The sequence below is a fragment of the Danio aesculapii genome, chromosome 14 (genome assembly GCF_903798145.1).
Source record: "Danio aesculapii chromosome 14, fDanAes4.1, whole genome shotgun sequence".
NCBI lineage: Eukaryota > Metazoa > Chordata > Actinopteri > Cypriniformes > Danionidae > Danio > Danio aesculapii.
In genome coordinates this window covers 43,368,513-43,380,585 of record NC_079448.1, presented here as the reverse complement: position 1 = coordinate 43,380,585, position 12,073 = coordinate 43,368,513, and the positions used below count along the sequence as shown (strand labels likewise).

Below are 12,073 nucleotides of genomic sequence, written 5' to 3'. Positions count from 1 at the left end.
CCTCTTTGATATATTGGAGGTTTTTGTGATCTGTGATCACCTGGAACGGATGTTTGGCTCCCTCCAACCAGTGACGCCACTCCTCCAAGGCTAGCTTGATTGCTAGAAGCTCCCTGTCTCCTATGCTGTAATTCTGCTCCGCCGGGCTCAACTTCCGAGAGAAATAGGCACAGGGATGCAGTCGGGGCGGTGTATCATGATGTTGGGATAATACTGCCCCGACGCCGGTGGTGGATGCGTCCACTTCCACCACGAAAGGAAGATTTGGGTCAGGATGAGTCAGGAGTGGGGCCCTTGTGAACTCCTTCTTAAGAAGGCGGAAGGCTGCGGCTGCTTCTTTGGTCCACTCCAGTCCTTTGGGTTTACCCTTGAGGAGATTAGTGAGAGGTGATGTAATCCTGCTGTAGTCCTTGATAAACCGTCTATAAAAGTTAGCAAACCCAAGAAACCTCTGGAGCTCCTTAATGGAAGTGGGTTCTGACCAGGATAGAACAGCCTCAATTTTCTTCCCATCCATACGTATACCGGTTTGATCAATGATGTATCCCAAGAAATGAATCGACTTCTGGTGGAATGAGCATTTCTCCGCTTTGAGGTAGAGGTGATGTTCTCTCAATGTGTGTAGGACCTCCGCAACGTGTTGGCGATGTTCGGCCTCACTCCGGGAGTAAATGAGGATGTCATCTATGTACACTATTACAAAGTGGTGAAGAAACTCCCGGAGGACTTCATGAATGAAGTTTTGGAATACGGAGGGGGCGTTGACCAGACCGTAAGGCATGACCTCATATTCATAGTGGCCAGTAGGGGTCACGAATGCTGTCTTCCATTGGTCCCCCTCACGTATTCTTATCAGATTATACGCGCTGCGGAGGTCCAATTTAGTGAAGACTTTAGCTTCTCGGAGCTGTTCCAAAGCGGCTGGTACCAGAGGAAGGGGATATCGGTATTTTACTGTACCGTTATTTAGGACCCTGTAGTCGATGCATGGACGCAGCCCTCCGTCCTTCTTGGCCACAAAGAAGAAGCTTGAGGCGGCTGGTGATTTTGAGTGACGTATGTACCCCTGACTCAGAGCCTCCCTTATGTAATCTTCCATTGCCTGATTCTCTGGAAGCGAGAGCGGGTAGATCCTACCTCTTGGCAACTGGGCATCTGGAACTAGGTCGATCGCGCAGTCCCATGGCCGATGCGGCGGTAGCTGGGAAGCTCTCTTGGGGCAGAAGACATCATGAAAGGAGCTGTACTCCTTAGGAATGTGGATAGACTGCTTCTCAGGAGGGCTCTCGACCGATGTTGCAAACAAAGAAATGGGGTTCCGACCTTGAAGAGGGAGATTTGGAAAACAGGTAGGTGTACATCCAGATCCCCATTTCTTTATCTCTCCTGTGCCCCAAGAGATGATGGGATCGTGCTTCACCAGCCACGGGCGCCCTAGAATGATGTCCATATTTGCACCCTCCAGAACCAGAAATTGAATCCTCTCTTGATGTAACAGCCCCACTTGAAGAAGGATGTCTTCGCATTGTCGATGGATACGGGTCGAAGATCGAGTGCACTGGGTTATCGGTTGTATCTGGTATATATGCGAGGACGCCTCAGTACGGAGGTGGAGTTGACGACAGAGGGATTGGGAGATGAAGTTCCCTGCTGACCCGGAGTCGATGAGGGCTGTGACAAGGAGAGAAATAGAGGCAGTAGTTATTTGTACGGTGGTGGTAAGTGGTTTACATTGTTCAATATTCGTACTGAATACACTCACTGAAGTCCGAATGGGACGAAGGGGACACTCCATACGGGTGTGTCCACTGACACCGCAGTATAGACACAGACCCCGGGTCAGCCTCCTCTGTCGTTCCGCTGATGTCAGTCTTCCAGACTCTATTATCATGGGTTCTGGTTCTGGAGAGGCTGTTGACTCAGGCGATTGGAGGAGTGCAGACGAGGGGGTGATGGTGTCCTGTTGATAGGAACGGAGACGATCGGAACATCGGAGAGAATGTTGGATGAATCTCTCCAGACCCATTGTATCATCTAATGTGGCCAGCTGGATTCGGAGAGTGGGTTCCAAGCCGAGCCGGTACGTGGTCAACAACGATCTCTCATTCCATCCACTTGCAGCTGCTAGAGTGCGAAACCGGAGAGCATATTCCTGTGTAGATAGAGTACCTTGCTTTAGATGATACAGCTGCTCTCCAGCGGCTACTTCCCCATCAGAACGTCCAAACACCTCTTTGAAATACTCCGTGAAGGTAGTGATGGAATTCATGACCGGCCCGGCTTGGTTCCAGATCGTCTCAGCCCATTTAAGTGCAGGTCCAGAGAGTAGTGATACGATGTAGGCGATCTTTGACTTATCTGTGGGATATAGAGAAGGTTGCATTTCGAATATGAGGGAACATTGTAACAGAAAACCATTGCACTCCCCCGCTCCGCCTGAGTAGGGCGCTGGTCGGGCCATGGGACTGGAAGGAAGGGCCGAAGAAGAAACTGTGGAGGCGGAAGTGCTCGGTGCTGGTGGTGCGTTGGAAAGTGGAGCTGGTGGCTGTAGAATCCGCTTCAACTGGTCCACCAGCTCTTGAAAGTGATCGAGGGTGCTCATGTTGTCGTCGTTATGGGTCCGGGCTTCTGTTATGAAGCGGACAGGAGACAGAGGTAAGGAAACGTTAGGGTGTTTATTAAATGACAACAAGGAGCACATGAAGGATAGCCAGGAGGATCAGGAATGATGTTGGGGTCTTTTCCTCCGTGGCTGGGTAACAGGAATACACGAGGATGGACAGCACACACCAGATACAGCTGACAGAGGATGACACAGACTTGGAAGGACTGGAAGACAGGACGATTCGGGAGGACCAGGAAGACTAGGAGGAATACAAAGAGAACAGGTAAGTAAATCGTTTGTTTTAGCTGAGGATGACTACGCTGAGTGGTCGCTCAGTTGTCCGCTTTCGTCGAGACGAGCCCGGACAATGAGCGACTGGAGTGCTGTGCTTTTATCTGGTGCTCGTGAATGTGATGCAGCTGTGTGCTCATTAGAAGTCAGGTGATGGTGATCTTCGTGAGTGGGGATCGTGAGAGCCTGACCAATCCGTGACATTAGTAAGCAGATTATAAATAAAGCTACAAATGTTGTATTCTAGACGTAGCATATTTTTATGTGTTTTTTATGTGTTTAATAATTGTGTTTTCATACTTTATTACCCTGCTGAAAAATCCAGCTTAAACCAGCCTAGGCTGCTTGGTTGGTTTTAGCTGGTTGACCAGCCTGGCTTTAGAGGGGTTTTGGCCATTTCCAAGCTGGTTTCCAGCCATTTCCAGCCTGGTCTTAGCTGGTCAAACTGGAAAATGACCAGCAAAATCCATCCAAAATCAGCTTGACCTGCCTGGTTTAAGCTGGACATAGCTGGTTTTGGCTGGGCTCCCAGCTTGCCTAGGCTGGTCAAGCTGGTTTTAGCTGGTCATTTTCCAGCCTGACCAGCTAAGACCAGGCTGGAAATGGCCAAAACCCCTCTAAAACTAGGCTGGCAGACCAGCTAAAACCAGCCAACCAGCCTGGGCTGGTTTAAGCTGTTTTTTTCAGTAGGGTAATGATTCATTTTTCATTACCAAATTAAAAATTGCTTTATTTAATTTAAGAATAGTTTGTGGATTTATAAGATTATTCAGAATGCGTAAGTAAATGATTATAACTATTCAAATGAACATTTATAATTCTTATTAATCAGACATTTATTAATAATTAATTTGCATGTTAATAAATGCTTTATTAACTTAACTTCATCCAGTTCTGTGACCTTATCTAGTGAGGACTATTAATGCTTTGTAAATCCCTTATAAATGACAATTAAAGGCTCAGTCATTCATCATTCATTTTCTTTTCAGCTTAGTCCCTTTATTAATCCGGGGACGCCACAGCGGAATGAACCGCCAACTTATCCAGCATAAGTTTAAAGCAGCAAATGCCCTTCCAGCTGCAACCCATCCCTGGGAAATATCCATACACTCTCATTCACACACATATACACTACTATATTCATTTGAAGATACACAAATGAAACTGTATCAAATGAAAATAAATCTTTGCAATCTTAACTGAAATAAAATTACTGTACAGTTTAAACAATAACACTGAAATGTATTGTCATAATATATTGTTAAATTGTTGCTGTTTTATCCAAATTTATGTTATATTTAGACTCAATTGCTGTTACTCAGCAATGTTTAAACTTTACAGTCATTTTATTTTTCAGATAAGATTGCAAAGATTTAATGTTCATTGATGCTGAGCCTTTAGTTGTCATTTATAAGGGATTTACGAAGCATAAATAGTCCTCACTTTAGATTAGGTCACAAAACTGCATGAAGTTGAGTTAATAAAGCATTTATTAACATGCAAAGTAACTGTTAATATATGCCTGAATAATAAGAGATATGAATGTTGATTTGAATAGTTTATTAATTATTTACTAACTCATTCTGAATGATCTTAAAAAAACACCAACAATTCTTAAATAACTGGTTTGTAAATAATGCGATACTTAATTTAGAGAGAAATATTAATCATTAATAAAGTATGAAAACACAATTATTAAGCACATTTTATGTTTACTTTAAGCATTTTTGCGTTTAAATCTAGAATACAGCATTTGTAGCTCAGCTGTATTTATAAACTGCTTACTAACGTATATTAATGTAGAGTTAATGCTTAACAAATAATCAATTAACTATTTGCTAATGCTCAAAAATTATTTGTAGTGTGTAGTTATTATAAAGTGTTACCAAAATATCTTTTAAATACAATTCATGACTATAATGGTGAAACTGAATATTCAGCAGGCAGTATTCTAACTTTTTATTCAGGAATCATCCTATTTTTCTGATTTGGTTTTCACCAAACATTTACTATTATTCGTAATGTATGACGATACATTTTTAGGATTTTCTGTGTAAAAATGTCAAATAAAAGTTAAAAAGAACAATTCAATTTAAAAAAGGAGATTTCAATACTTTTTTTTTTCAATATAAACATTTTACTGACCTTTTAGATCAGATAAAGGCATCCTTTTTGAACAAACACATACATTTCTTAAAAAAAAAACTTTCTGACCCTAAAAAACTGTGGTGTTTAATAAGCTGTATGTCTAATAAGAGGTATAAAGCCCATCTTGTTTTGCAGAATACCCACAAGCAAAACAGATATTCGTCAAGAACAGCATGGTGAAACTGTAAGAAAAAATGGGACTCTGCAACCAATCAAAAATATTCTAAATAAGGTAAAATGTATTTTTACAGATCTGTACTCTTGTTTAAATCCTCACCAAGAATGATAACTGGCACCCACAGCATTGACAATATCTGTCTATTTTAAAGTGCATGCTGCAGTTTTGTCATCTGCATGTTTTATATCCTCATCACTGTAAAGCTGGATGATTCTGATTGGCTGTCAATGTTTTCATCATTTATATCGGAATTAATTAGTAGTTCCAGTGATATTCTTTCTCCGTCCTGTTACCATTGTGTTGTGAACTGTGTAATTTAAACACTACCTGACAAAAGTCTTGTCGCCTATCCAAGTTTTAGGAACAGCAAATAATAACTTGACTTGTAGTTGATCATTTGGTATCAGAAGTGCCTTATATGAAAGGCAAAGTCCTCTAGATTATGCTTCTTTTACCAAAATAAAATATGATCATGCCTTGATTTTTAATCAGTTAATTAGCACAGTATGCTTTGACTTTGCTTAGACAAAAGTCTTGTTACTTAACAGAAATAATGGACAGTATAGAATATAAAGTCATGCTGCAGTGGAAAAATTTATATTGTGTATGACTCCCATGAGCTTGGACGACTGCATACATGCATCTCTGCAGTGACTCAAATAACTTATTAATAAAGTCATCTGGAATGGTAAAGAAAGCGTTCTTGCAGGACTCTCAGAGTTCATCAAGATTCTTTGGATTCATGTTCAATGCCTCCTTCTTCATCTCACCCCAGACATGCTCAATATTACATATATTCAATAATGTTCATATCTGGTGACAGGGCTGGCCAATCCTGGAGCACCTTGACCTTCTTTGCTTTCAGGAAATTTGATGTGGAAGCTGAAGAATAAGAACGAGCGCTATCCTGCTCAAATCATGATTTTTCTTTCACCAAACTGTGAAGAAAGATTTCTGTGAGAATCTTGGGTCCATGTGGGTTCCAATAGGTCTCCTGCAGTATTTGTGATGACTGGGATGCAGTTCAACAGATGATTCATCAGAAAAATCTACCTTCTGCCACCTTTCCAAATGATCAACTAGAAGTCAAGTTATTATTTGTTGCTCTTACAGCTGGGATTCACGACAAGACTTTTGTCAGGTAGCGTACAGTATTTAGAGTGATTTGTAGAACTACAGTTTGTGTATTGTTACAGTTATAAACTTTGGTGTAAACAGGCCTTGACTGTCACTTACCTTGCTGATGTACTCTTCGACATCATAGGAGAACTCTTTCAAAAAGAAATTAAGCAAAAAGAAGAAGGTGAAGGTTAAAATTAAGAAGGAGAGTCCAAGCAGAGGAGTAAATGAGGAAGAGGAGACTGAAGCAAACGAAGCGGAACAGGAGCACAACAATCAGAAAGATAAAGCCAGCAGTGCATTACTGCCTCCGAAACGTGGGAAGCTGAAACGCAAAGCCAAAGTAAAAGAAGAAAACTCAGGTTTACCAGAATCCCCCAACAGTGAGCTCTCCAAACCCTCTAAAGGTACTTAGTGACAGTAACTCAAGCTTTATTGTATAGGGGTATGCTATATAAGAAAAAAGACATCTCAGTATTCTTTGGTGAATTTTATAGATATAGACAGTGTTGGGTAAGCTTATTTTCGAAGTTATGCATTACAAGATTGAGTTACTCCCTAAAAAATTAACTAGTTATGTTACTTAGTTACTTTTTATAGTAAGTAATGCGTTACGTTACTTTTGAATTACAAGATTGAGTTACTCCCTAAAAAATTAACTAGTTATGTTACTTAGTTACTTTTTATAGTAAGTAATGCGTTACGTTACTTTTGAATTATTTTTAAGTTACTTTTTCATACCTGCCTGAGGATTGATCTCTTACAGAACTTGCAGGGTATTTTTCTTTTTAATAAAGGAGCTCTGCAATGAACAACACACACTGTATAACCCACACCTTCATTTATTTTTACATAAAAACAAATTATATAAAAAAAACATTTGAATAATGTTACCTTCTGACAACTTCCTGATGCTATACATGCTGTATATACAGATTAATGAATGTTGAAAGCAATGTGTTCGCTACTTTTGTATTTTTTGTCTTATTAGTTTAGTATAATTCAGACTATCCCCTTTTCTTATATGTGTTCTTCCTTCCAACTTCCTGATGCTACACATGCTGTATATACAGATTAATGAATGTTGAAAGCAATGTGTTCGCTACTTTTGTATTTTTTGTCTTATTAATTCAGTATAATTCAGACTATCCCCTTTTCTTATATGTGTTCAAAACAATGAGAAATACTTCCATCACAGAAATGTAAGGCTCTGCCATCTTGGTTTCTGTCTGTTCCTGCTGGGAGCTCATTCCCTCATTGAGTGTGTGATTCAGCGGGATAATGTAATTTTAATTCTGCTAATTATTTTTTATCATCTAAATAATTCAGATAAAAAGTAACTTGAGTTCCATTTGAAAAAAAGTAAAAATATTATATTCTATTACTCAAATATTATTACTTATTTTTTTTAAGAAATGCGTTACTTTACCCTTTACTTAGAAAAGAAGTATTATTACATAACTCGCGTTACTTGTAAGGCGTTACCCCCAACACTGGCTATAGATAATCAATATTTTGTTGAAAATGCTTTTGTTTTGGTACCTTGAATGGTTTAGGATATTATGGATAAATGAAAAAAAATATATAAGACGTAATTTGCACAACAAGAAAGGACCCAGTAGTGAACCCTGTGGCATCTCACTCCTACCAAATTAGAGCTTAATGAGTGCTTCAGATAAATAACTGCATTAATAATTATATTTTCTTTGACTTTTTTTGTAAGTCATATAATAGCGTCAGCTTTAAATATGACTTTTATAAATATTTGATAAAAATGCATACAAAATTATACTTAAAACCACCAAGTCCCTTGTATTAATATTTTACTGAATCATTCATTTAAATGATTCATTCAAAACCGCTGATTTCTTTACAAATAAAACAAGCGACTCTTTATGAATGGATCATTGGCTCGTATTATTTCTTTTAAAACATTCTCATTCAGGATTGAAAAAGAAATGTTGCCCTGAGACACACAGATGTTCTGCTTTGGCTTTGCTTGGGTTTATTTTCATTAGTGAAACAAACAAAAGGAGACAATATAATGTCTAAAATGTGCACATCTGTGATTGCATTCACAGAAATATTCAGTCACTTTTACTTGTGCAATATTATATTACTTCACTACATATAAAACACAAAACCCCATATTTTTTATTACATTTTTGTTCATACTTCTGGGCTGACTTTTTTTTTGTTATATAATCGGTAATGTCCGCTCTTATATTAAAACAATCACATTTTCATAGATAGTTAAGAATTATTAGCCCTCCTGAATTATTAGTCCCCCTGTATATATTTTTACCCATTTCTGTTTAACGGAAGGAGAACATTTTTTCAACCCATTTCTAAACGCAATCGATTTAATAACTTATTTCTAATAACTGAATTATTTTATCTTTGCCATGGTGACAATACATAATGTTTGACTGGATATTTTTCAAGACACTTCTATACAGCTTAAAGTGACATTTAAAGACTTACATGTAACTAGGTTAATTAGGTTAACAAGGCAAGTTAGGGTAATTAGGCAAGTTATTTTATAACGATGGTTTGTTCTATAGACAGTCAAAAAAAATATTGCGTAAAGGGGCTAATAATTTTTACCTTAAAATGTTTTTAAAAAAATTAAAAACTGCTTTTATTCTAGCTGAAATAAAACAAATAAGACTTTCTCCAGAAGAAAAATATTATCAGACATACTGTGAAAATTTCCTTGCTCTGTTAAACATCATTTGGGAAATATTTGAAAAAGAAAACAAATTCACAGGACGGCTAATAACTTTGTTTTCAGCTGTTTTTAAAACTGTGAAATACTGCATCCTTATTCTTTAAATGTGTGCTTTTTACAGGAAAAGAGGAAAGAAAGAGGAAAAAGAAGACGGTTAAAGTGAAACGAAAAAACAAGATCAACACGGAGGAAGTTCCTGCTGCGTACACACAGCCTGTTGATTTGTCCAATACTTTCGGTGAGCATCAGTGATCTCTAAATCACTCTTCATTATGATCAGGGCTGCTCTTGGGGTGCATTTGGGCTTTGTGGGAGGAATTTTTTAAAGTTTTGCTTATTGGCAATAACTGATTTACTGCATTGATTTTTAAACAATAAAACAAACAAATGAACTCGATCAACACAGACAGCCCTGATCTGTAGACATGTAGAAAACTAATTGAAAGCAATTTGCCTGTTTCCTAATAGACCTTTACCGAAAAGCTATTTTGGCTCTCAAAGCCCGACAGGAACAGGAGATGGTTTCGGGATAGTACAGAAAAAGGATCATTGATGTGATGAAGATCTTTGAAGAAAAGCTGATAAACCCCTTTTGGAGGTCTTTTACCCACTGGACGATGAACTGAACCCATCTAGAGCTACCAACTAGAGCTACTGTTTTGTAACACTAGAAGGTCAGCATCAATACTTTTTGAGGTAACTTTTAAAAAAAGATGTAAGTAATTGTATTAAGAATTTGATCAATTATTTAAAAGAAAAATAGAAGAAAAACTTCCTATGAAAGTGATATTATTAACAGAGTTTTGTCTTCTAACTTGCATGTGACCTAACCTAAAATCAGTCAGTCTGATGGTTTACTTTGGTGTGCAATGCAACGATATATTTGAATTCCACATGTGTTCTTTACAGGTTTGAATAAGATGCCTACTCCCTCTTTTTTTGTAAAATGTTATTTATTTGTACATCTTTCAATCTTTTTAGCCAATTTGTACTTTTTATCGATGTGTGATGGTTTTATAAAGAGAGAAATTGAATGATGGGATGCTTTGTTCAAATATTCATCCCTGATGTTTTTCAATGAAACTAATAAATGTTGATCAAAATATTGTCGCGATATCAAGTTCATTTATTTATAAAGCACATTTAAAAACAGCCACAATACTAAAGTGCTGTAGATAAAACAGAGTAAAATACAGAGACCATTATAAAAATATGGAGGTAAAAGCAAGAGAAACAACAGAGTAAGTTTAAAAATAAAGCAATTGACAAAACTAATAATATTAAAAAGCCAAGCTGATCAGGTTAGTTTTTAAGAGTGGTTTAAAAATAGGTAGTGATGGCGCCATTCTAATGTCAATGTATTGTGAATATGTTATGGCTTAATATGTCATTATTAAAAGAAAATCAGTTAAAAATTGATTTTCGTCATTTGTTGCCCGGCATTATATGACATTATTAAAAAAAAACTGTTCAAAATAACCTGAAAATCTGTGGTATTTTACCAATAAAAAACTGTCTGGTAATGTGTTTAACCTTGTAAGCTACTGTTGACATTTCTTTCCTATTTAAAAAAAATCTTGTCAATAATACAGCCTTTGATTTGCATAAAATAACAGTAAATGTGCCATCCATTCAGACATGTTTATATTCATTTTTAGACATCACAATACAAATGTTTCAACTTCAGTAATCAATAATAAATGGAAAAACCTTGATTTTCAGTAACAACAGATGTATACAAAGTGTGCAAAAGTATTAACCTTTATTTATTTATTAATCTTTATTTATTTAGATATTTCCGTTTTTAGTACTGCTTAAAGGTGCTGTATGTAAGTTTTTGACTTTTCTAAAGCATAAAAAAACCATAATATATTTGCAGATATTTAAGAAACATGTAAAGTGAACATTCTTGTTTATCTGAAAAACAATGCTGAAGTCTCATATTCTGCTTTGAAAATGTCTGTTATGTACAGGAACTGGTGTCTTTGTTTTGGTTCTTTTAACCCGCACACTGCCACTTTAGCCAATTATATTTCAGCACCTATTCATTCAGTCAGGAAGGCTCTCAAAGCATGCGTCAGTGACCGAAATGTGACCTCCAGTGGACAGTAGCAGACTCCGAAATAAAACGCAGATTCAGAGGTTCCACATGAGGTTATTAATTATCAAATATTATGAACATAAACATTAGGTGAGCAGGTTACATTGTAACCCGTGTCCTCACAACACGCATCATGACAAGATTTGCAGCGATAAGCAATTTGACTGTTTGCACCAGACGAAACACGAAATTTAAATACAGCTTTAAGAAGCGCAGAATAGTGCACTCACTCACGAAATGGTAATGTTTATAATCTAATGAATACATACAAAAACTCTTTAACATGATTAAATGTAGATGCTGAATCACTGATATGTGTTTAGTTCTAAAGTTCAACCGTTTTTCAAATGGTTTATTTTATTATCAAAATCTGATGTGAACTAGGTTATCTGGGATTATCATTTAACACTGAATAAAGCACGTGGTATACCTAAGGTGATCATTATCAGTTTGTCCTGCTGTTCAGCTGAAAAAATACAAGCGGTTTTTAATATATCAATTCAAGGTGTTGTTTAGGACAAAAACTCCTATTAATATAGAAAATATTCCTTCTATCGCGTGTCGTTGCTTTTATATTGAACACAATTTAAATCAGCCTGTAGGCTTGATAGTCAGGCTCGCTCTGGATCAACCACTGGGTGTCAAACTTACATACTTCACCTTTAAAAGAGAGATTTTTTACTTTCTTTTGTCTTTGCTATGATCACAGTATATACTTTTTTATTAGTTATTTTGCAAGATACTAGTATTCAGCTTATAGTGCAATATAAAGTCTTAATGTGGTTAAGTAGGTTAACTAAGCAGTTTAGAACAATTAGTCAAAGGTTTGTTCTGAAGCTAACTGAAAACGAATCATGAAGGGCTAAACGTTGATTTTATATATATATATATATATATATA

The 12,073-nt window shown here is 37.0% G+C and overlaps 1 protein-coding gene across 2 annotated transcripts in view; it reads left to right on the top strand.

Moving 5' to 3' along the window:
- Positions 1–10,177, top strand: part of arl13a (ADP-ribosylation factor-like 13A) — a 29,908-nt gene extending 19,731 nt beyond the window's left edge. For both annotated transcript variants that reach the window (XM_056472025.1, XM_056472024.1), the window contains exons 7-10: positions 5,180–5,276; positions 6,487–6,748; positions 9,194–9,310; positions 9,541–10,177. In XM_056472025.1, coding sequence (XP_056328000.1) covers positions 5,180–5,276; positions 6,487–6,748; positions 9,194–9,310; positions 9,541–9,605 — 541 coding nt within the window. In that variant the 3' untranslated portion in view covers positions 9,606–10,177. The remainder of the gene's footprint in view (positions 1–5,179; positions 5,277–6,486; positions 6,749–9,193; positions 9,311–9,540) is intronic.
- Positions 10,178–12,073: the final 1,896 nt, after the last annotated feature.